Here is a 27,246-nt window from a genome sequence, read left to right as displayed (position 1 = left end):
CTTAAATCTTAAAAAACGATCGTAAACAATAGGTTTTATTTGCCAACTTAACATCACTATTTAGTTTTGAATCCCAAAACACATAATTAAATTTACTTCTACTACCGCTATTCGCCCTTATACGCACCCAATGGTTCATAGGGCACTTAATTAAATCAATGCAATTTAATTTGATTTATTATACAATACGATGGCAGGGTGATCAATCCTACACTTTGGATACCAGTCAAGGTTAATATAAATTTAATATAAGAGTGAAAAAAAACACTTTATTCTAGATGTGTCCTAATCCTTTTTCACAAATTTGGTTATCTCGACTTGGGAGTTATTTTTACATTTCGACATCTCAACAAAATAATAATTTGGAAGTCTTGGTATTTACAGGGGTTATGATGAATAAATATTATGGCTTATGGTAAATGTATACGTGTGTAAAGTGATCACTTAACCAGTCTATGACAGGTAATATACAGCCCTTTAAATATCCAGACTTCCATTCATCTTCATCTTTGATGAGATGTCAAAATAAAATTTAAAAAAACTCGTTTCTCTCCGTGTTTTTATTTTGATACTTCTGGGAATCGAACCCGGGTCCTCCAGCATTGTAACTAAAAGCGGTAATAATTACACTATGGAGGTAATCAATATATCTTCTTCAAGCCCTCATCTGCGCCCGATAGTGCAAAGGGCACTGCATCATATGAACGCAGTGTTATCTTGATCATTAACACATAAAGGAAAGTTCTCAGTCCTCAGCTTCAGGTACTAGTCCATGGTAATATTGAATAAATATTAATGTGAAAAAATCACAAATATATATTTGAATTCCCCTGGGAATCAGACCCGGGACATCCAGTACAGTAGCCAATCTTGCTGACCATTAAACTACGGAGGTAGATAATGTATTTACATACCTTTATTATGTTTACAGACTTGAGACATAACACACGATTAAATGATTTTCAAAACTTTTGCTTATCTCTAAATTATGCATATAGTTGGAGAAATCAAAGTTTTTCGCAGGGTTTCTTTTCAATCAAAAGTTTCACGAACCATGAATGTACTTTTACCTGTGTTGGAGATACATTTCATTTATTCATCCACCCGAAGGAATCCCTTGGAATTTGTCGCAGACCGGATATCTGATAAAATATTTGTTTCGGTAAATCTGCTGGTATTTTTGGAATTTTATCGGTATGTTTGGAATGTTGTATTTATGTGCTTAATGGTTTGACGGTATCATTTTTTATTTGATAATCTCAATAAAAGAAGTCATACTGTCAAAATAGTTTAAATCTATAAATTTTTATTTTAAAATTTAAGACGTGTATGAAAATTATTTGATTTATTTTAAATTAAATAAGTTGTGGAAATTACTCACCAGGAATTTAATTTATCTGATTTATGTTTGTTATATGTTAAAATAAATAAATAAATAGATAAATGATATAAATTTTAATCTTTTTAAATCTAGTATAAAAATCATGAGAAATATAGAGTTAGCATAAATTAATATTTGTATATATTTTTCAATTATTAATTCTGTCAAACACTGGATTTTTCATCCTATGGATAATAAATGTTAAAGGTGACTGAATTAAGACGACACATCTATCGTTTTTATGAAATAAGTAATAAATAATACGAAGGTCTGAGCATTCCAAGGTTTACAATGTAGTATTAGGCTGGCTTAAGTGATTCCTTTGTACATCTGCGTAAGGTTCATAATTCTGCCCGTTATTGAATATCCACATTGCATTAATTTTTCGACATAGTTATTTGCACTGCAGTCCGATAAATACAGAATCTTTTATTTTGATAAATGTGTACAATTTCGGACTGCTAGGGTGCTGTTTTGTTTAGGTAGAATTTATTTAGTCATACTCTAAATCAATCTCACATATCGCTCACTCCTGTCAACAACGTCATACTTCAAAAATCAGTTGTGCATGTTTTCGAAATGCCCATAAAATGTACTATATCCCAGCAAAAGTGGCATATTTTAAACTTAATATTTACCCGCTACAGGGCAGAAAGTGTTGTTTTTGTATTTAGAAGAAAATGTATTGTTAAATTATTATTTTAAATATACTTAACATTTTTCAAATCGAGAAAAATCCTTCAGGTTTTACCTAAAAAGATCTGTTGCACAATTAAAAGTTCAATAAGTGGCTTGATATTTATTTTTAATACATTTTATTTTATTTTTTTCAGGAGATCGTTTTTAAAGTTATATGACATTGACAATGTGACATTGTTAAAAGGAGTGAGCGATATGTCCCATTGCAGAAAGCTTTATACTTAAATATATGAAATGTTTCCGTGTTGTTATTCCTGGTTTAATTATTGGATGAATAAAATAATACATAGTAGTACATTTTTTAAATCAATATTACAAATAAATAAATCATGAATAGAATTACTGTGGTCCAATATACACTTAATTTCATTATATCAACTGCGAGACATTTGCAAAAATTAAAGTAAGCTGCTCTTTGAGTTCATGATAAAAACATTTATACTTTTCCAACCCATTTTCTCGGTCAATTTATCATTTACATAACCTTTTAGTCTCACAAACATAAATTTATCTCGAGGGTCTGGAATCCATACCTGAAGATAACGACTCAATTCAATTAAATGGGACGATCAGTAGGTAAAGGTCGGTAGTGGAGATATCTACGTCAGTTAAGGAGGGTGACATATAGAGCGTTCCGCAGTTGATTTATGTATTCTGTTATGTTTATGTTTGCGATCAGTACTAAGGGCATGTGTAGAATTTTTTAAAATTAACACTTGAATAATACCACGTTTTAAGTTTTATTTGAGAAATTTGGATGGAATTTTGAAGGAATTTAAAACGATTTTATGCCGTTATTTACTTTTCCCTGTGATTTTTCACGGGTACTCAACATACTCATAAAAGATATGTTATTGATTAATTCAGCATTTACTTTGTGAAATGGTATGTTAATAATTTTTTTTAAAGTTTTGATCGTTAGTTTTATTTTTCACCTGTCGATGAAAACAACTGTAGTTTTCGAAACTAGTCGTTTGTAATGAAATAAAACTCAATAAGTGGTATTTTACAGGTTTTTAATTTTTTTTAAATAATCTACATACCATTTCACAAAGTAATTGCTGAATTAATCATTAACATATCTTTTACGAGAATGTTGAGTTCCCGTGAAAAATCATAGGGAAAATGCAATAACGACATAAAATCCTTTCAAATTCCTTCTGAAGTGATTCATAATCAGAGATTTTCGTTCTCTACGGCCATCCTAATTTCCCAGTTGAAAATTATCCAACATTGTTACATTGACATTTCTAATCGGGTTGTGGTCCCGTGGTTAGTGTCACGGACTCTTAAATCAGAGCTTCTCGGTTCGTTCCCACACTACCACAATTTGATACCTATTTCTAGTAATGAGCCGCTTAGGCTCACAGAAATGGTATGAAATTGAAATATTTGTGTAAGTAATAAAAACACAAATATTACTCTTTATAAGAAAAATATATAAAAAAAACAATTTGACACTTACCTTTACTGTAACTGACTTCAAGTAATTAACCATTCCACTGAATTTTGGAATAAAACATCATTATGTGATAGTATTGTCAATGACTTAACCTTAATTTGAACTCCACTTAATGCCGGTAAAATGTAACAACACAAATGAAGAATAATATGGAAATCTGGGCATTTACAAGGCTTACAACCGTCAAAGGCTGGTTAAAGTGATTACTTTACACACGTGTAACATTCGCCAATTCTACTCATGATTGACAACCACACTACTCAAATTCTTGGAACTTCTAGATATATTGATCAAACTCGAAACGTAGTGTTCGAATTCACTAGAATTTCACTAAAGACATCTATGGTGAGATGAGAGAAGCTTTTTATTAAGCTGAAACTGTTTCAGTGAGGTCCGAATCCTGGAATTATCCTTATTGGAGATAATCCATATTTGTTAACATGTATTTGGACACACTCAAAATGTTATGAATTTATGTTAAAAATTAAGTTTGAAATTTGAAGTATATACATGACGTTCTAATAAGGCACTTAGTATTAAGATGTTTACAAATAAAAGAAAATGAAAGTATTGATTCCACTTTTTTTTAAAGATATTTTAACCGAAGAGAACCGATATCTTTCAATCGGTTATATAAATAAATATACTATGACAATAATTTGATTAAATGTTAAAAAAATATTATGTACATTTTTTAATCTCCAACGACTTGCTAACCGTAGCTTTTTACACACCATTCAAACTTTAACCAATAAAAGAAAAGAAGAAAAATGTTTAAGAGTGAACACAAACAAGTTTATTTTTTGACATTGAGAATTTTCTTATCGACACTTGTGTCTGATTTACAAACTTTGTATTTTGAGCTTTAATTTTTACGTAAAAAATATGTGTACATAATATTACATTCTATATATAAAAAAAACTCTTATCCGCACCCCAATGGTGCAAAGGGCACTGTGTCATATAAACGCAGTGTTATCTTGATCGTTTACACATGAAGAAAAGGTGATCAGCCCTCCGCTTCAGGTACCAGTCCATGGTAATATTGAATAAATATTACAGTGAAAAAACCACATGTATTTTATTTTACCCCCCTTGGAAATCGAACCCGGGACCTCCAGAACGGTAGCCGAGCGTGCTGACGGAATTACATTCTTAGATAAAAATAGATGTGTGATTACTTTTATTAAATATCCAATTAAATTTTATTGCAAGTTTCTATTATTAATTATGTAATATCAAGCCACCTCCGTGGTGTAATAGCTAGTGTATTTAGCTGCCGTACTGGTGGTGCCGGGTTTGATTCCCAGGGGACGGGGGGGGGGGTGAAAATAAATATTTGTGATTTTGCACTGCAATATTTATTTAAAATGCAGTACCCTATGCACCCTATGTTAAACAAATAAAAATGACACGATTACATAAAAATAAATTGACTCTTGCATTTCTTTTATATTATGTTAATAAAACAACGTTTTTCCCTGTTTTTAACAAACGTGTAGTCTAATATAAAATATCAGATGTCTCTGAATTTGATAGGAGTCGGAGCTCAAAAAATCTTATAAAGTGATAAAATTAATTTCATTTTTTTTCTCCTCTCTGTAACAAAATCCGATGAAAAACTTGAAAGTATATCATTAAAGTCTCACTAATGAATCCTCACTTGATCAGCACTTAAGATTTTATCCTCAGAACACACGCTTCGACAAAACAAGCTCCAATGCTGTAGGCATCGTAAATCCGAAACGTTCTTCATGCGATATCTCCAAGGCCACGAGGAAACAAAGCCAATATTTAAGTGAAACACCTGTCGAGGGTCTTAGTGAAAGCACACCCCTATCCCTCATCCCTCGCGGAATGTGTCCATACGTTTTGAGCTTTAATAAATGTTTCATGAGCGCACGATTTTACAAATAACAATTATGAAATTTATTTAATTATCAAATTTTTGTCCGCCTCCATAGTGTAATGGTCAACACGCTCGGCTACCGTTCTGGAGGTCCCGGGTTCGATTCCCAAGGGGGGTAAAAATAAATATGAGTAATTTTTTCACTCTAATATTTATTCAATATTACACTGGACTGGTACCTGAAGTGGAGGGCTGATCACCTTTCCTTCATGTGTAATCGATCGAGACAACACTGCGTTTATATGAAGCAGTGCCCTATGCACCATTGGGGTGCGGTAAGGGTTTTATTATTTTTTTTATTAAATTATTAAAAAAATATTTTCATATATTTTTTTTATTCTTGGGCATTTTACTAGGTATTTACTTTTGCAAAATGCGTTACTGGTATTAAAATGATTTTTTAAATAAAATTTACAATATTTTATAATATTAATGACTTAAAAATGTACTACCTATAAGAAAAAAAATATCTCCAAAATTTTAACTCCGCTAAATATCAAATTTTATGATTTATCAAATTTTTTTGACGACAGTAAATATAAATATTTTTTTTAATTTTAAAATGTGTCTACCTACATACTTTTCATTATTGATGAATTATACATTTTATAGTTTACTAAATGGTTTAATAATTAAAATCGTTGAAAAAATATTTTTGTAACTTTCATCACGCCCTTAACAGATTTTTTTTTTAAATGAGAAAATTAAAAATGTGTTTGTCAACATAATTTGAGGATTTTGTCTTAATTTTAAATGTAAACATGTGTATTAATAATTGTTTTATGCCAACTTTACTACGCTGTGAGTATATATGCAATACTAAATCAGCCATATTTCGTGTCCAACTACATAGTATTATAAAATGAAAATAAAAAAAAAAAACAAATAAATAAACATAATAAATCACATGTATGTAATTGGGGATAAATGCTTTAAAAATCAGCTAGCTGGCAATCGTAACACTGCGACCTATTGCTATCGGAAGTACGTCACTTTATGTCATTCCATTGCAGTGTAGTATGTAAGCTGCAATGGAATGACATATGGCTAATATATCACACCCATCACCCATCACCCATCAACTTCATGAGGGCCCTATATCTATTATTATAATTTGTTTTTATATAATGTCCCAGTTCGTAGTGTAATAGTCAGTACGCTCTGAGGCTACCGTTCTGAAGGTCCCGGGTTCGATTCCCAGGGGGAGTTAAATAAATATAAGTGATTTTTTCACTCTAATATTTATTCAATATTATCCTGGACTGGTACCTGAATCGGAGGGCTGATCACCTTTCAATGTGTTTATATAATGCAGTGCCCTATGCACCATTGGGGTGCGGATAAGGGTATGAATTGAATTGAAACCTATACCGCCATTCGTACTTAAAACACAAGGTTGAAAAATTATCATTCTACTTTTTAATATATGGTGAAGGCGGAAATAAAATCACCCTAAAAAACAGCTTGTGCAGCAGAATTCCAGCATATTCTGAATTAACTAGGATTTCAAAAAGAAATAAATATCAGCAAAAGATATTCCAAAAACCGGATCAAGGACTGCATTTCTAAAAAGTTAGTACTAGGTCAATCATGTCAAGAGAGATATATGTTATTTGGTGTCTGCCTAGTCTACTAAAAAAATCAAAAGGAAAGTTCTGCCCGCAAAGAAGGGATGTTGACCCCACTCGGCCAGGCTGGGGGGTGGGTTTTCCATGGCTAAGGGTTGAAGATATTTTAGGATTCGTGATTCACAAGTATTGAGGGTCTAATCCACGTATTCATAGCGTTCGGTTGAAATATATAGGGGTTCATTAAGGAATCAAAAGTAAATATGTTAAAAGTTTAGATGAAAATTGGTGTCATGATATATTTATATAATTTCCAAATTTATATCTTCATCCGCAGCCAATGGTGTAAAAGACACAGCATCTCATTGGTTCGGTGTCCGTTGATATAACGCAAAGATTATTTTTTACTGACCAGTAAGTACACGCACACACACACATACGCACCCACACTTATGTTTAAATATATTTAAATATATATATATATATATATATATATATATATATATATATATATATATATATATATATATATATATATATATATATATATATATATATATATATATATATATATATATATATATATATATATATATATATATATATATATATATACATAAATATATATATATATATATATATATATATATATATATATATATATATTTTATATTTTTTATAATTCTAAATAATTGAGGTTTATAAAAATATCTTTACCATTTAGATATTCATTTTACTTAATTACATGTTTTAACTGGGACAGCATAAATTGTTTAATTTTTTCAAAACATTATATAGTGAACACCAAGATCTTCCCAAGCAGCAATAGAATATTTTCAATTATAATTTTTGGTTAGGTTTGATGACGTTTTATGAAAAAATATCAAGGTGTGAGTATGGTTTAAGCTCTTCAGCAGATAATCAAACTACTTGTTAAGTAATTCACTCGGTGCTTAAAGTCAATACCACTATTTTTATGTCATATTTCAAAAGTGGTATTTACCAAGTAACTTTTAAATAAATAAATAGATGGATAGATATTAATTACCACAGAAATATAAGATAATGAAATTTAAAATGTTTACTTTACCAATGGCAGGTTATAAGCCCTGTATACATTTTGACTTCCATTTTTACATTTTTACCAAAAGAATTGTCCATGTTAAATTATAAATCAAAACATTTATCGTAATTATAATTGTATAACGATTAGTTTTATCAATAAATATTGCATCTCGGATTTATGTTATGTAGTTAATTTTTACTTTTTCATTATCAAGTTATTCAATATTTTAATAACAAAAATAAAACCCTTATCCGCATCCCAATGGTGCATAGGGCACTGTTTCATAGAAACGCAGTGTTATCTTGATCGTTTACACATGAAGGAAAGGTGATCGGCTCTCCGCTTCAGGTGCCAGTCCAGGGTAATATTGAATAAATATTACAGTGAAAAAATCACTTATATTTATTTGACCCCCCCTATTCAATATTTTAGTCAGGTAAAATTAAAATTGAAAATGGATACATAGTATAAAAAATTATTGTCGAATCAATTAATGAAATTTATCAATTGATTTTACTTTTCACCAAAAATGATATAATCATCGGAAAATTATATGAGTGTCGAGTTGCGGTTCCATGGTTAGTGTCGCTGACTCTTGATTCAGAGTTTCTCGGTTCAAACCCACTCTACTACAATTTGATACCTATTTCTAATAATAAGCGGCTTAGGCTCACAGAAATAGCATGAAATTTATGTATATTTATAAATAATAAAAAAAACACTTTTTTCATTGACAAAAAAATCCCTCATCTTGGAACTTAAAAAAAATAAATAAGGGAAAAGTCGAGCATTCAGAATTCTGGTTTTGTCTATGAATAAAGGGGTGAGTGACGCCGACGCTCTTATGTCGAACCGTCCTTATTGGAAAAACAGAAAGTATTCCTACTCGAAGGTAAAATGCTATCTAAGATCTTAAGGGTACATATTTTTATCCCTTTTTATACAACATGGGCCAGTCGTAAATCTTTCTACTAACTACTAAGTATAAGATGCTGTATAACGATGATTCTCGCAGTACTAAGTGTTTTTAAATTGCTGAAAATGAATAAAATATTTCATTTTTTTATCATAAATATCTAAATATTTTTTCTCCTTTTGTTCTAAAACACAGTAATAAAATTTGGAACATTATTTTATAAATCATTTGTAAGTCATTAGAATTTAAAAATTTTAATGTTAAAATAAAAATTTAGTTTATTAAATATTTTTAGCAAATATAATACTTGGTAACTCATTTATAAAATTATGGGAAATGATTCTTGATTTTTGTTTTAAAAACATTAGTTTTTGGAACTTTCCTCCAATGAATTTGTCTGAAAAACTTGTCATCTTCAGGGATGGGTATGTCCAAAGTTCATATTTTTTTTTACAATTCTTAAAAAAATATGTAAATGTTCATTTTTTTATATCTCATCAAAGATGAAGAAGAATATGGAGGTCTGGACATTTAGGGGGCTGACGACCGTCATAGGAAAAGACTTCCATATTCTTCTTCATCTTTGATGAAATGTCGAAAAAATTATATGAAAAATAACTCCCATAATCCAGATTTGTGAACAAGTATTTGGACACACTCAAAATGTTGTATATAAATGTTCGTTTATTAAAAATACATTACAAAAGTTATTCACCGATTCCTTGAAAATTTTGACACAACGTTGTATTCAAATATGCGGATATTTACATATACCATATGTGTGGTAAGTGTTTTTACCTGTGACATAAAAACAAATTTTTCTGTTGTGTAAAAATACTTTTTTTACAGTAATGGCATATTTAGTAGATAAAAACACGCACGTATTTAAATGCAATGTGCCAAAATTTTAAAGCAATCGGCGTATAAATTTAAAAGAATAAATATTTTCGACCAATTAACATTTTAATTTTTTTATTGACATCAATTTTATCTCCATACCTCATCCATCGTTAAACCCCAACATCTTCCACCCATCATTAAATTAAACGTATATTAATATTTTTTATCCAAGCAGGTACTTTATTGACTGTTTTTGTGTTTAATCAAAGTGAAGTTCTAATGGCTTCGGTTTTCTTTAAGTACATCATTATGGGAAAATTTATGTTTGTCGCACTACTCCGATATCGCTATCAGGGAATGTCCTACCTTGTAGAACATAGCATAAAAACTTTATTACTTTTTTACCATATTGATAAAACATCAAGTACTGTATTAAATGCTTGTAAAAGAAGTTTCACTAACTTTATATTCATAAGAAGGATAAAAGAATTTGTTTTAAATACTAAATTACAACTGTGTTTATATTAAATGTATGAATTATTTGCACAGTTTAAGGACTATTATTTGTTGAAAAAAGTATTTCAATATAAAATTAAAATATTTTTAAACTCTCATTATTCTCAACATAGTATAATTAAACTAAAAAAGGTTGCAACCGCGTTAAAAAATATATTTACTTGAAAAATCAACATACGTACGTAGTTATACAAACTTGGGGATATCAGATAAAAAAATAATCGTTTATTTCTAAACTCAAACTGATATATAGTTTAAAATACATATAATCCTGCTCGATCCGTCAGAGTGTTATTTAATATATCTTCCAATTTTTAAATGCAGGAAACTGTAAAATGAAAAATATACCAGCAAGCAGACTTGAGTAGAAATATTTCCAGGAAATTATTCGTGCAAAGGACTTGGAAGTTTACCGCGTAATTGGAAAAAAGACGGTAGGGCTTTGACCTGCATACGTTAGCTACTAGAAAGATATATGTTATAATACAATTTGTTATTAAAAAGGTTAAAAATAACTTATTGTATATATTCATTCACACATTTATTTGTACGTATAAATATATATATATATATATATATATATATATATATATATATATATATATATATATATATATATATATATATATATATATATATATATATATATAAAACATAGATGTACATCGGACAGAATACTCGTATTAAAAAGTACCGTTAGCTCTGAGACAATAGCATGATCTACTTTAATCTCAGTTAATATAATTATTCCTTACGTGTGTGTAATGTATCGTTTTCTTATTTATATGTTATTAACACTGCAAACTAGTTCTATTAAACTAGTCCACATAACTCAAGAAATAATGAAATCTGATAACTAACATTTAATTCATGTTAAAATTAACATCTTATATACAAAGTTATCGAAATAGTTATGAAATAATTGTGAAAACATTAAAACGTTCACATTTAAATATTAAAACATTTACAATAAAACATTCAAGTATTTTTATCAAGATAATCAACCCAGCCATTTTAACTACGAAATCTTAGGTTCTTTTGAGTTAACCGAGTCTTTTACCTAAAGGCATATTTTTATCAAAAAGGAATTTTAAAAATATTCGGTTTCATACAACTTTTAAGATAAAACAGAAAAACCATGTTAAATACCAGGAAAAAAACATTTTGAAGAAATTTAAGAAATTTTCGCAAATAATTTATCAAAGCAAAAATACTTCAGAGATATCGCAATCTAAGGATAAACCCTCTATTTAAATCTGTTCCAAAAATAATTAACGAAAAAGTTTCTTAGGTTATATTTTGAATCGGTTTTCATTACAAACTTGCTGTTTTATGAAAATCTGTGTATACGAGTAAATACATGCTGTTTTATTTTGTAAACAAATAGAGATAAATGCAAAACCTTTTATGTTGTTTCTGAAATACATGTATTGTGTGAATGCTCTTTGACTTTTACACAAAGGGTTTACACATTACTCTGGGCTCTACTTACATTGGTAGAGGACGTGATCAAAAGCTGAGTAGAAATATTATTACTTTCCTAAGTAAATACCATAAAGGCTAGAGAGTACGTAGTTTAAGAAAACAAAAATTCGTCATATGTCTTAGGTTATAAGAAAAAAATGTAAATTTCATCATGTGATATAATGTTTGACAAAAAATGAAAGAGAAAGAATTATAAAACTGAAATATTTAAAGCCGCTTTTTGATATATTCTCTCTTGTCTACCATAAAATTCGACATTATTTTCTTAAATAATTGAAAAAAGTTTCTTGCGAGGTATTGTAAATTTAATTGTAAGAAAATTAGTCGAGTTTGAATATGATTAAGTTTTGATTGTAACCAAAAAAAAATCTGCATCAGCGCCAATCAAAGATGTTAGCATTTTATTTTATTACTCTGTCAGAATTTTTAACACTCATACATATTAATTAGTATATTTTAACTTTTTAATTACTTCTTTATTCAAATATCATTTTTTTGTAGGAAATTTTTCAACACAACAAAAAAAGGTTAAAGGATAAAAAATTCATTAAAAAATACGAGTAATTCAAAATTTTTGTGGATTAAAAGCCAAAATTGAAGAAAAACAATTGATTCAAGTTTTAATGCTATTTCCATTCAGTTTATAAATTTTGGAGTTTTTATTATTCCATTTATAATGTAATTTATTTTTAATGAGATTTCTATATGTAAATTATCTCTTGACATTACTAAGATAAAATATACTCTATTTTTTTCTTTAAATAAATACTGTCTCCATTAGAATATATAAAATATATTTTACCTTAAATAGTAAGAATATACAGTAGGTATCCAATAAAAAAAATTAACTTATAATTTTAAATCATAGGCATAGCTAGGAAAACAATAGTTTATTATAATATAAATTTCAATGATATTTTCTGTTAATGATTTCTAATATGACAATAGGAAAAAATATATATATTTTTCCGGATTTTACTTCTGCTTTTCTGTATTCATAGAACTATGCGGGTTTACGAGAATGTCGATTTCTTCGGATGTCTTTCCTCTCTTCCTTTATTGCTCGGCACGCAACTCGTGACTTCTGCAAATAATTCCTCCCTGGACCGCTGTAAGGCTTTTAGGCCGGATCACGGGGGTGGGTTATCTGCTTTAGGTCCCCGGCCTAAAAAATAAACTTATATTTTCCATGACTATAAATCAACGGAAATGCGAATAAAAACGTTATAAATACGATCTGTTCTCTGGTTAATAAATCAAACATACAACGAATGAAAGGGGCTTTTTAATGTATTGACTCTTATATCTTGAGAGAGACTGTATTCAGAAAAAAAGAAACTAAATCAATTCTCTATCACATAAAATCGCATTGAAAAGATGCAAATATTTTTATCACATTGTATTTTTGTATTTTATGCGTTTCCGTTACATCGACAAATCAATTTTATATTTAAGACAGTATATTTTAAACGATAAAAATGTTTGTGAATTTTATTGCAAAGAACATCTCATACAAATTAATACACGAATTACTAATAATAATTCAAGCAAGTCAAACTTTAGGAATTTACAACTATTTTAAGTTATATTTTAAAAATTCTATGGTGGATTATTGATTTTCTTTATTAAGCGCGTTACTCAGCAACAAACAAACATTTAAAATGTTAGTAAGACATGTTAAATTATTACTAATGTATTTTAAAAAAAAAAAATTCCAAGTTATAAGGAAAAGTGTGCAGTTTTCTTTTGATGATATGGTTTATACATTTTATAACATAAACTAAAATTATATATAAATATGAACATATGTATTGTATATTTTTAGCCACCAATTATTTGATTCCTCTTTTTTATATCGTATCCATTCCTTCAATATATTCTTTTCTTATCCAAAAATCTAAGTCTAAGTACCCTGTCTTCATATAGTTCACGAATTAAGACCGAATTGTTTGACAATAGAGGTTGACAAAGCGCTGAATTCAAAATAATAAAAAATTATCCACATTCAAAACTGCATGAATTGATATTTTGATATTTAAATTTGTTCCATAATATTTATAATAAAAGTTTATCAATGCTTTATTCATTGATTAATTTCTGATTTAAAGCATATCTTGGTTGTTTTATTCAACTCCGAGATATATATTTGAAAGTTAATCAAGAATAGTCCGTTCGAGCTGTTTTTGTTTAAAAAAAAACTGAGCATTCAAATCATATTTCTAGAAGTTTGAGGTTTGCATTTTTAAGAAGAGTTTCAATTATAGACCCGTTTTTCGTATCAGAACGATTTGCCCGAATTTCAGTTTTGATTTTTTTTTTCAAATCTTTTCATGCGAGTAGGCAAATAGTTTGATTGCAAACATTTTTCAAATTAAAACTATGGAGTTTCAATATTGTGTAATGATGCTGAATGCATCGAAACACGTGTCACAATAGATTTGAAGAATTAATAGTAATTACCAAGTTATGAAATGGAATGATTTTACCACTTAGCGACTGCCGAATAAATAATTACAACCTTAATTATTTAATTTAATATAAAAGACAACGTTATGCGAAGCCATTTTATTTATATAATTAAATCACTACATTGCTTTATATTTTGCACTATTGTACTAGTAATTACAATTTTATGCTGCGTTAAGCAAATTTAAAACCATGCTATCTTTTTACCTTTTTGTACTTACAAACGAACAATTGTTTAGATGTGCTCGTATTGTCTGTTATAGCCTCGGGTTGTTTAATATGCTTACTGGAGTTACATAGAGGATGGGAAGCCATACAAACACGGTGTGGAATTATATGACTAATGCAGACAGTTCATTGTCTTATTAATTCACCATCTCAAACTATTCATTTTTAATTTTATATTTATTTTTCAAAGATTATTAACAATATAATTTTTTTGACATGGCCCAATATTTTTATAGATAAATATATATTTATTAATATTCACAATAAGTGCTTTTTCTTGTTTGTAGCTCAGTCAGATTAAATGGAAGATAAAGAAAAAAATACATTTAAAATCTCAGAATACTTGACTTGAGTGAGGCAATGAAAATATCAAAAACATATGAAACAACAATGCAATCGAAAACAATCAAATGCTCAGCAACTGTCAAGAAGCAAACAACCTGCCAAGAGCAATATTTGAAATGTGCGTATTAGTATTATGTTCAACGGATGGCGCTGCCATTATCTTAAAGAACTGATTATCAAAAAAGCTTTTAGTCATTGATAAAACCACATGTCACAAGTTTTATTAAAAAACAAGAGCGTATTAGAATGTATTGTTATGTCGAAATTCCAAAGCAATCAGTAAACAACAATAGGAGATTTAAGATTTTGTATAAAAAACATTTTTATTTATTTTACTTGGTCACAAATCTGGATTTTCTCCACTTAGGAGTTATTTTTACGTTTTTGATAGCTCAACAAAGATGAAGAAGAATATGGATATCTTGTTATTTAGAGGGCTTATGACCTATCATTGACTGGTTGAGTAATTACTTTACACAGTGCAATATTCACCAGTTCTATCCATATTGAGACGTCACAATTATAAATTTAATTTATTTCTATTCACAAATTTTACGGTAAGTTTTAAAATGGATAAATAATACCATCACGTTACTCCCACATCAATCAATGACAGTTAAATATATTCCTTTTAAACACCGCATTTAAAGAAAAATGAGAGATTTTAATTAAAATCTACGGCGCTTTTTACTGAATGATGCGAAGCTGAAAATTTGAACTTTTCAACGAGAAATTCTGAACACTAATTGCGGAAAAAAGTAGAAACTATTACAAGTTATATGTCATCGCAGCCCCTCGTTACACGGAAGGGTGAACAATGAACATTGCGAACAAGATAACAGAGGACTACTTTGTTTTGATGACTCAAAAATTGCTTTAGTTGATGTCGGGGTTGATATTATTCGGCCATTTGTCTTCTGAAGGTTTCACATCCAAAAATAAATGGTTCAGACAGGAAAATCGTGAAATATACCCTGTCAGATCTCTTAGAATATTTCAAATAAACGGTCAAAACGATATCATTTATGGCTCTGAAATGTGAATATTTATCTGATAATGGTTTCAGAAAAGAATTCTATTTTTTTTAAATCGCAAATGCTTACAATAATTTTTTTTAAGTAAAAGTTTTATGCCTTATTAAAGTCTTCTAACCCTTATTCGCACCCAATGGTGCATAGGGCATTGCATCTTATAGAAGCAGTGTTATCCTGATCGTTAAATACACGAAGGAAAGGTAATCAGCCTTTTGCTTCAGGCACCAGTCCAGGGTCATATTAAATAAATATTAGACTGAATATCACTAATATTTATTTTGACCCTCTTGAGAATTGAACCCGGGACCTCCAGCATGGTAGCCTAGCGTGCTGACCATTACACTACGAAGGCGGACAAAAGTAGATATCCAAATATACAATGTAAAATTTATATATCTTCTTCTTACCCTTATTTGTATCCAATAGTACATAAGGCACTTAATCGTATCGCGGTGGTGTTATCTTGATCGTTAATTGCATAAATGCATGATGAACAAACTTGCCCTTCAAGTTCTAGTCCAGGGTAATTGTAAAATTAATATTTGATGTAGAAGTCATTAATATTAAAGAGTCGATCCCGGTCCCTCCATGTATGTGTGTGTGTGTGTGTGTGTGTGTGTGTGTGTGTGTGTGTGTGTGTGTGTGTGTGTGTGTGTGTGCGTGTGTGTGACTGTATATTTTAATGAGCATCTCAAATTTTCAATTAATTTCTCTTACTTACGCATTTCATGTATTATGTAAATAATAAGATAAATGAAAAGGGTGTGCAACCCCGAGTGTCTTAGGTATTGCTTCATCTCACATTCTATTGATATACTTTTCCTCTTCCATATACACTCCCATATAATGATGATAACATTCACTTCAAGCATCTTCATTTACGTCATCTGTATCTGACAAAATATTTTCCATTTCTTACATAGATAAGGAGCGCAGGAATACAATTTTATTTTACATAATTAATTACTTAGTTAATACCGCTTAATCTGTTTTCAAAACTTAAAATATTTATTCCACAAGAGCTACAATTATCCAGTTTTACAAAATCCAATTTTTTATCCATTCAAAATCCATAAAATAAAAGAACTTTGTTTTAACCACTTTTTTATTATAAGTACTCTTTAACCTACCGGTTTAGACAAGAACCTTGTCATCATCAGGGTTTATTAAATTATAAAACATGAAAAACATTAAAATACTCATAATTAGTTACAATCCCTTACCAAAAACTTCCACACACTTCGTAAAAAATCCTAAATCCTACCGGTTTCGACAAGGTTCTTGTCAAATCCGGTAGGCTAAAGCGTACTTATAATAAAAAAGCGGTTAAAAGAAAGTTGTTTAATTTTATACAGTTTATAAAATTTTCCAAAGTATCTGCGAAAAACATTTAAGAAATTTTTTTTTTGTTATTTATTAATTATTTTAATTTGTTCGTTTGCTTTTCAACGTTTGTCGTGAAAGCACTGGTTTATGTAACCTACCAAGTAGTAATCCAACTAGCTATTAGCCTCCCCAGCCACTGTTAGTACATTCTTTACCTGAAGTGAGCTAGTACTAGTACAGTATTTACACGGTGTCCGCCTTAACTAAGAATGATCGCGCTCCGTATATTTGCTTTTGAAATATTGTTCCTTGTCGAGTTTCATTACCACCGGAAAATAACCTCCACTTACGAGTGAGAAAATTGATTGTTTGGCTTTAGAATACTCTATATGAGGATAAGTGAAAAAGTCTAACTAGAGTCGACGTATGTAATTGTTGAGATACGGTGTTTGTGCCGTTTTTATATATTGCGAATAACCCCGCGCAGTGAGTGAAAAACCATTTTGTACGTGCATTCATCAAGAGTTAAAAAATATGAAAAACCCATTAACGTCATCCGCAGTCGAATATTAAATGTTATGCGCGAGTTTCAGTTTAAACACAACATGGGAAATAATAAAACACTCGGGTTTCTAGGACAATAAACAGCAGCAACAAAATGTCGGCCACACAAGCGGGGGGTCTCCGCGGAAGTTCCGATAAAAAATCTAACTGCAACGCCATGACCCGTATAAAAGGCCGAGGGAGCATTGTAACTTTTCCCTTCGTATTGTCCTTCGCAACCTTATTTATGTTCTTTACGCATCAAGTGGAGGGGAAAACTATCGGAGAATCTTCGAATGCAACGAGGACAATATTAAAAGTTGACTTAGTTAGAAATAGTTCAAACGTTAACGACTCTAAAAGAATTATAAACGTAGAAAGCTTTGGCGGGATTTATCTACAGAAACATAATGCAGGGGAAAATCAAGCAAATCTCAGCGGTCATTTCACATCGTTACCACTAGCAAATGGATCTAATGGAGCGCTCAGTATTAATGATGATATTGGATCGGAGAAAGCTGGCGAGCGGGTTCCAATAAGGGAAATTGTTTCGGGGCTGGAAGGAGATCCGGGGGGTGGGAAGGGGCTGCCTTCACCCCTCGACTCTGAGAGACAATTAACAGACATTACGGAGCAGGCAGTGGCCAGGAAGCCTCCGATAGTGTCTGTGAAAAATGGCTCATTGCAACGTGATGTTCAAAGGGAGGGAAACGAAATAAAAGGCCAAAGCCTTGGCACAATTTCTCCCGACAAGATTGGAAAAATCGTAATAAATTCTCTTTTACAAAATGAAAATGGTCTCTTGAACGAAGGTACGAAACACAATAATTCTGTCAATGTGGATCCATTCGACGAGTCGCACAGTGTCGAGAGCACTTCCGCAACGGATGTTTCCCAAATACTCCCTCCACTGCCTTTAGTTGCAGAAGACTGCGGTGAAATGAAAACTTATTATAAAAATAACTCCTTTTATTACAAAGATCGTGATATGGAAGAGATTGAAAAGGATAGAACGCCTTTTAGAAGAGTGCATGGTTTATCTAGTGATAAGTTTCTTCAGGGTTCTAAGAGCATTTCACATATTCATAATTACGATAAATCTAGGAGGGCTATACTTGACTTAAACCCAGTTGATAAAAAAACAGAAAATTACGATGATAATAACAAGAGTAAATGGGGTGTCAATAAAACATTAAACATCGAATATAAAATAAACAAGGAAATCCCTTTCGAGACGGAAGTAAAATTCAAAATGGATTCTAACGACTCGCGGGAGAATAGTCAGCCAGCGTCGGAAAACTCGAACTCAATAAAAGAAACTAAAGGACAACAGAGCTCCGAGTCAACAGCTAACGAAGGTTCTTACGATTACCTTAAGAAAAAGGCCAACATAAACAAACCGGGCACGGAGGAAACTAGCAAAATAAATATCCCCGATACCGACTCCCGCTACCGAACGGAGACACCGATATCCGATTTAGAGAAGGACCAAACTATAAACTCTCCGCCGATATTAAATATAACTAAACTGCACGACAAGGACGAAAAGTGGTACGCCCTACAGGCGAGAGAACGAGACAGGGATACCGTGATACGATTCAGCGCGAGTCTACCGAGAGAGAAGTACGTAACACCGACACTTAAACTCTCCGAGGGAACATTTGTCTTCAGATTTCTGTCTGGATTTTTCACATTTTTACACCCATTTGACTTCCCGACTGGTAAGAATTACGTTTGTAAATTTCTTTAAGATTAATTCATAACTTTGTTTTTAAGAACAAACGTTTTATTTTCGCGAAAAGAATAAACGTTTTTGTAAATGAAATTTTGCGGTGAAATATAATATCTCTTTAACAGGCAGTAAAAGGCAACCTCGTTCAGCTTATAAAGGTCCATTTTGTTACTTAAGATGATTTATGATTCAGGTTACGCTCATTTTAAGGTTTAAATACGAATTTTACTAAATAAAATTGGTATTTTTTAACGCGTATACACCACAGAAACTGAACAATTGAGTTTTAAATGCTAACGTGTATATTGAAGGAAACAAAATAACAATCATATAAATTCAACTAAAATAGTTGGGTAAAAAATCGTTTTGATCCCACAAGGTAGTGTCCTAGAAAATTAAAAGAGTTAGAAAATATTAAGTGGGCATGAGAATGTAGGAAAACTCATCTTATATAGCACTGAATATCACAGAAGCAATGTTATCTTGATCGTTAAATACACAAGGGAAAGGTGATTGGACTGAAAAATCACTAATATTTATTTTCATTTTAACCCCTCGGTATCGAACCCTGCATGCCAGTTAAATACATCAACCACTACACTACGGTAATAAAGAGTACTAAACTCTGTCAAAATTGTTCCATGAACAAATATTCATGTTTTTTTTTTTAAAAAGTAATTCTGCAAGAATTACAAATTATAAAAATGTAAATCCAAAAAAGTAAAACCTTAAGATTCCAAAATAATTTGGCATGAAAAATCAACATCAAGCATTAACGTAAATATTATTAATAATTTGGTATCGACTATTCTAATAGCCCTACGGATAATAAAAAAATTGAATATTTTTAAATCACTTCAAAACGCCTATCAAAAATAAGAAATTCTGCAAAAAAAATCATGCACTTTTGTAATTTTTTTTTTGGAGAGACATAGTGCTATATAATAATGTATTTTAAAAGTAAAAATGTATATTCAATATAAACAGCGAAAAAAGAAGGATACAAACATTCAAAAATTACACCTAAACACTATTACACATAAACATTCAACGTAGGATTTTTTGTAGAAAGAAGAGAAAGCTGAATTCTGAAAGTTATTGGCTTTGTAATGCATGGATGAGTTTTTAAACAACCCTTTGCCACATTATGCTCATTTTATATTCAATCGTTTCCTGCTTTGGTGTAATATTAAAGCAATTCGTTGTCGTAGTAAATAAGTTAGTCGGTATGAATTTGTCATCTGAGATGTTTACGCTATTTTTCAGAACTGCTACGAGACGTTATGTGGAATACGCTGTCAGTTCCACAACTTATCTTGCAGGTATTATTTATTATTCTACATTACTTTATACTTGTGCAAGTGTATCTTCTTTCCAAACACATCGCGTCCAAATATCGTGTCATATATGATAGCCATGTGTAAATATATTCCGCGTCCAAATATCGTGTCTTATATGATAGCCATGTGTAAATATATTCCGCAATAGTAATTATTGAGACGCAATATCAAATATAGTATTTAAATAAATTGGTATTTTACCGCTTGCAAAAATCACATTTTTTAATAGCCGTTGAGAATTCCAGTAGCGATCATGTATTTAAGAACAGTATCCGTCGATGGTTGTTTCTTGTTGGAAGGGATAAGGTAGAAAGTGAATTAATTAAAATCACACGTGTAATTATTTTATTCTAAAACCTTTATACTGTAATTTTTTATTGTATCTATTGTATGTAATGTATATAATTTAATAAAATAAAAATTAACATGAAACTTTTTCGGCTCAACACAGGCCATGCCTAAAGAGCCGTTATACCTTTAGTAAAAAAGTATGTATCTATGAAATAAATTGATAAAATTAAAAATTAAAAAATATTTATTAATTTCGTTAACATTCGAGGTAAATAAAATAATTTTTAACAATAACAAAAAAAGGAATATTTAAGATATGTGTGTGTGTGTGTATAAAGTATTAAGCTTGCTACGATTGAACAAAGATGAGATTCATTCTGAAAATAAAGATGCTTCGTCTCAAACAATATTATTGGTATAATTCATATCTGTGGGGTGATACTCTAGAATCAATAAGTAATAAAAACATATCTTGAAATAAAACTAAATCATGTGCCCTAAATATTATTTAATCAAGTAGGTACCTTCTCTAAAAAATCATTTCATGGCTTAAGGTTCCTAGTTAACATGAACTTAAATAAATTCTCGGTGAATAAAGAAAACATTAAAAAAAACTAGTACATCTTTGGTCAAAATAATAAAACATGTACCAATACATTAATGACTATAAGTTATATATTATATACCATCTAATATTACTTCTTCTAACCCTTATTCGCACGTAATGGTGCATAAGGCACTGTATCGTATTGACACAGTGTTATCTGGCTCGTAACTTACATAAAGGCAAGGTGATCAAAACCCGTCCAGGGTAATATAAAAAAAATATATTGTAAAATCACTAATAATTACTTTCTCCCCCCTGGCAATCGAACCCGGGACCTCCATCACGGCAGTTAACCATAACACCACGGAAACGCCTTGTACTTCACAGGATTATTTCTGTAGTATTTCTTTCCTTTTACTAATACACCTGAAGTTTTCTTTGTATTTTCAGTCACTAAGGGTGGAGGTAGGCTTCATATCAGCCATAATCCTGGCCTTCGCCTTCTCTCTTGTGGTGCCCGTGTATGGGCTGTGCTGCGCGCTGCTACGCGTCATAGGGGGGCCTTCCAAGTCGGGGGGCGGAGTCAGTCCGCCGCCCCCGGGGGCCCCGTACGAGGGCGGAGGACCCTGCGAGAAGAGGATGTGGCTGCTGGTGATGCAGATCTTCATAGTGATATCCTTGTGAGTACTCAAATAATTATGAAAATTGTAGTAAATATTAGTCTGCGAATAATACAACTTAGCTATTTAACTAAAGATCATTCTTTTTTCTCGCAGCTGAATAGAACGCTTTACCAATCCGTCTCTAAAAATATTTTTAGCCTCTTCCGCATTCATTCATCTACACATATATACCCGTCAATTATTCCGACACCTGACGTAACTTTTCAATTATTGCAAAGACTTGATCATTCTTAGTTTTCCTCTGTCTTTCCCTGCTTTTATTTCCATCTACATTCGCCTTATGAATTTGTTAAAAAATCAATTTCAATTTTTTAATAAAAATGTATTGTGTGTGTGTGTTTGTGTGTGCGCGTGCGTGTAAATTTATGTATTTAAATCAAGTATGAGTATCACATATATTTATTAAGTACCTTCGAATGTGTCTTTAACTTGTTCAATATTGAATCGATACGAAATATCATTAATAATATTTTGAATACACTGTTTTTTTTAAACGACGCATAAATACAACATATCCTTTTGAAAATATTTTTAAATATCTTATTCTTAACAGGTATATTTTTTTTAAATTTATAGTATTATTCATACTTGCTATAAAACATGGTTTTGGTTTGGATTGTGTTATACCGATACTAATATTTAAAAAAAAAAATGTTTCTGTTGAACACCTAGTGTCAGGAAGACGAGGTAATTTATTTTTCGATTTTTTTTCTTATCATTTTTACCAAAAGTATAATACCCTTTTGAATTTTCACCTTCTAATATGCGGTACTAACGTTATAATCGAGATGCTGTTACTAAATTAAATTGACAATTCAACTATTTGTCTTACAGTTTGGGGGTGGGTACCATGATCTTCGGAAACGAGTTAGCCTGCAACGGGGCATCTCGAGTGGGAGAGTTGCTCTCGGCAGCTGCCAGAGACATCCCTACCTACACGAGGGCGGCGCACCAAGGCCTATCTCACGCCCTGGTCCACAGTGCTGACCAAGCCATCGCTGCTGCAGAACATGACCTTGACCGTAAATAAGTTTATCTCTAAATAACGCCTACACATTAAAACATATTAAAACATTCTTTAAATGATTATTTTTGCATCATCTTCTATGTCATTTGTTTGAAAATTCCATTAAAACACCATACAACGATAAAATAAGTAAAAGTGTTAAATAATCCATTAAATATTTGTATTTTTTTATCCGTTTCTAATATCTTTTTTGGTCCTTAGATACAAATGCAATAATAATTCGCAGAATTCTATAATTGTCTTAGTAAAACTTGTGCATTATTGGTGGATTTTCAACTTCTAGAAAATTTGGTGACGGAATTACAAGCTTGTATTAATTTAGATTGGCAGTTACAGGCATATTGAAAGCTTTTAAATGTAAATTCACAGTAAAATCGGGATACAATTTAATATTGTTTTACATTTTCAATAATTTTCGCAACTTAGTTTAAAAAAATTGCTTTGCAAGAGCAGATCTGTCAGGAAGCCTAGATGCTTCTGTATCAGGTCTGGGCATGCGGTGGGACAGCTGTCAATATCTCTAGATAATAACTTTTTATTAAGTCACCTTTCATATTATTTATTGATTCGGCATTAACTTTGTTTAATTACATGTGGATTATTTTAAAAATTAAATCGTGAATCATACCACTTATTAAGTTTTATTTTATAACACATGACTAGTTTTGAAAACCACAGCTGTTTTCATTGGCAGGTGATCATTAAAACTATTATTAGTCGTGTGTTATGAAATAAAACTCTGTTATTTTTTAAAATAAAGACACATATTCTCGCTTGACATTAAACCGATAATTAAAATTTAAATCTAATATTTGCTTAAAATATGTATTAAAATAAAATTTGAAACGATAATTGATCAGATGGGATGTATTGTGATTTCATTGATTGATTCGGCAGTCACTTTTTGGTAATATGTATATATATATATTTTAAAAATATGTTTTACTTGGTAAGTAAAAGTAATTATTGCTTTAAATCTAAATAATAATAAAAAAAAACAGCTCCCACCTCCTCCTTCAACGTCCCAAGGTCACAAATCTAAAATTTAGACTCAGCTTCATATACGGTGTTTGAAAATGCTGAGGAACGCATCGAAACACGTGTCACGATTTAAAAAAAATGGTACTAACCAAGTTAAACTTAAATTAAAAATGGATTTATTGTAGTTTGATAACATATATTTATTCCAATCCATTTGTCATTGATTATCTACAAAAAACGTAACATTCAAAAAAACTTATAAACGAAGCAAGCTTACTGAAAGCTTGTTTTATAATAAAACACTCTCAGTATCATTCATTGTTCAATTTGTGTACTTTAAACACTATTTTATGACTACTGGATTTGGATTATTCCATCATCAGGTCAATTGTAAGCTAAAGGGAAATTGGTACGGTCTTTTTCATAAATCTTCCTGCTTTGAATAAATGTATATTAAACAACAAAAAAATTGTTTGAAAGTGAGAAAACATTCATATATTTTTCTCTTTCAATTTTAAAATAAAGTTACATTAAAACGTATTTGGTATATTTCAAAGGAAAAAAATTGTTTTCATATTCTCGTAAGTTCTTTAAAATATCTCAGAAACCATGCTACAATTTCCCAATTTAGATTTTCATAAGTAAAATTGGTCTCTTCTCATCTTTTAATATACCAATAAAATTTCATTCTGATTCCTCATTTCTTTAATCTATTATTACTTCATTAAAAATAAAGTAATTCATTTTAAAGGTACTCGTAATTTTCAAAAATGTGGAAAAATAATTAATTACCTAAGCTTAATTTTTATATTCCATACCTTGGTTAAATTAAGAATAAATGAGTTTCAAATTATAAGTGGGTGGTAAAAATTACAAATTTGCTACGAAAATTTTTCAAAATATTACACATTTATAATTTTACGTCGTACCCGTCCTTCAGTCCCATCAACAAATATTTCTTCCCAGTTATCTCATTTCTGCTTCTCCTGAATTTTCAACTTCGCTCGAGTAATTTAGAATAGGGCTCCTTTAGAAAACTAATAAATTTGCTAAGTTTTATAAATTTCTATGGGATAAACAGCCTGCTAACGAAGATAACTTCCGTATTATGTACGAGAAACTTCACGAAAGATAATCCTGAAGGATTGGTATAAATCAACAATAATAGTTTTCACGGAAAACGTATCTAGATCTATTACCTTTTTAGAAAATTTTAAATAATTTTTAAAAACAATTATCAAATCCATCCAATTATTTCTTAATTATAAAATAACATTTTTTTTGATAATTAGTTTATTATCAAAATGTCAAAGTTGATTGTGAAGCATTCTTTAAAAGACCATTTTTGTATCATCTTCCTTTGTCATTTGTTTTAAAAATCCATTAAAATAAATACAATGATAAAATAAATAAAATTGTCGAAAAATCCATTAAAATATTTTTATATATATTTGTTTAATTTCTAAAATTTGTTTTGGTCCTCAGATACAAATGTAATAATAAATTGCAGAATTCCATAATTGTCTTAGGAAAACTTGTGTGTTATTAGTGGATTTTCCATTAACTTTTCATTATGTGTATACATTGATATTACGTTTAATGTGAGTGTTTAAAAAAACAGTAATAATTTTATTTGATAAACACCCTTAATTAGAATCTCTCTTTCAAAGAAGTATGCTCATTTAAATTAATGATTTATGATTGCCTTTGAAACTCATTTTCATTTAAATATTTTACTTATTCAATATGCAGAAAACGATAAATTTACCTTCTTATAATTAATATTTTAATGAGACTGATTTCCATTTTTTTCTTAAACTAAATATATTCATGAATTCGTTCTAAGGCACCTACTACATTTTATAGGCCCAGCACTCGTCTTGAGTAATATAAATTCAAATTCTTAATTGTTTATTATTTATAATGCTCCTTTAGCGGAAAAATTGCGCAATCAAAGTATTTAAACTTTACAGGCGTAACCTTTCAGAACGCTGAAGGTATTTATGAGCAAGTTTTAATGAAAATTCATGAAAATTTCAGGCGCCGACGTTCTCCTTGGTGAACCGATACAAAAGGCTCTGGCGGCGGAGACAGGCGTCGATGTGGCCTTGGACGCTCTTCAAGATATTTCAGCAGGTATTATTGACATCAAAATAAGTACTTTTATTTCAACAACTCGATTCAATGGCAGTTACTTGTAAACTTCTTATTTTGGAAAATTCGTGTCTATAACATAATGTTGTACATGTATATGTCGATAAATAAAATGATAAAACAAAGTATACAATGTTTGATTCACAACATTGTACAATGTATGAATAAAAATAAATGTTAAAATCAATAATTGCATTTAAAAAAATCAATCATGTATTTATGCGTTTCTCAGTATGTAAAAATAATCCGATCATGCGTATATACAAATAAAAAAAAAATAAAAAAGGATCTCTGCTAAATAAACGATTTCTCAATCCTACATAGATGGCTGTTGTGAACTAATATGTACCGACTGTGTCATGAGATTAATGCTATACCTAAGAGTTCCGAAAAAAAATTAGTAGTGTGGTTGTCAATCATATGTGGAATGTTGCACGTGTGTAAAGTGATTACTTAATCAGTCTTTGAGAGATCATAAGCCCTGTAAATACCCACACCTCTATAATTTTCTTCATTTATGTTGAAATGCAAAAAAAAATGTACAATTTTTTAATATGTCTATCACTACTGATCCTTGCACCAATAGTGCATAGGTCACTGCATCCAATTGGAATATGTTTATTTGATAGCTTTTTAAATACAAATGCAATGAGATCAATCATGCGCTTCAGGTGCCAGTCTAGGTTAATATGAAATAAACATGATTT

The 27,246-nt window shown here is 30.2% G+C and overlaps 1 protein-coding gene across 1 annotated transcript in view; it reads left to right on the top strand.

Annotated features, from left to right (window-relative positions):
* Positions 1-17,899: 17,899 nt before the first annotated feature.
* The window catches only part of prom (prominin), a 42,650-nt gene continuing 33,303 nt past the window's right edge, over positions 17,900-27,246 (top strand). Inside the window, exons 1-5 of the mRNA XM_088272590.1 lie at positions 17,900-19,505; positions 20,783-20,838; positions 22,145-22,374; positions 23,212-23,399; positions 26,426-26,521. Of these exons, the coding sequence (XP_088128716.1) occupies positions 17,900-19,505; positions 20,783-20,838; positions 22,145-22,374; positions 23,212-23,399; positions 26,426-26,521 (2,176 nt within the window). The remainder of the gene's footprint in view (positions 19,506-20,782; positions 20,839-22,144; positions 22,375-23,211; positions 23,400-26,425; positions 26,522-27,246) is intronic.

The sequence above is a fragment of the Brachycentrus maculatus genome, unplaced genomic scaffold, assembly GCF_059751285.1.
Source record: "Brachycentrus maculatus isolate JH-2025_06_01 unplaced genomic scaffold, ASM5975128v1 h1tg000031l, whole genome shotgun sequence".
NCBI lineage: Eukaryota > Metazoa > Arthropoda > Insecta > Trichoptera > Brachycentridae > Brachycentrus > Brachycentrus maculatus.
The sequence above is the reverse complement of the archived record's forward strand: the minus strand, read 5'-3'. Positions and strand labels throughout refer to the sequence as shown.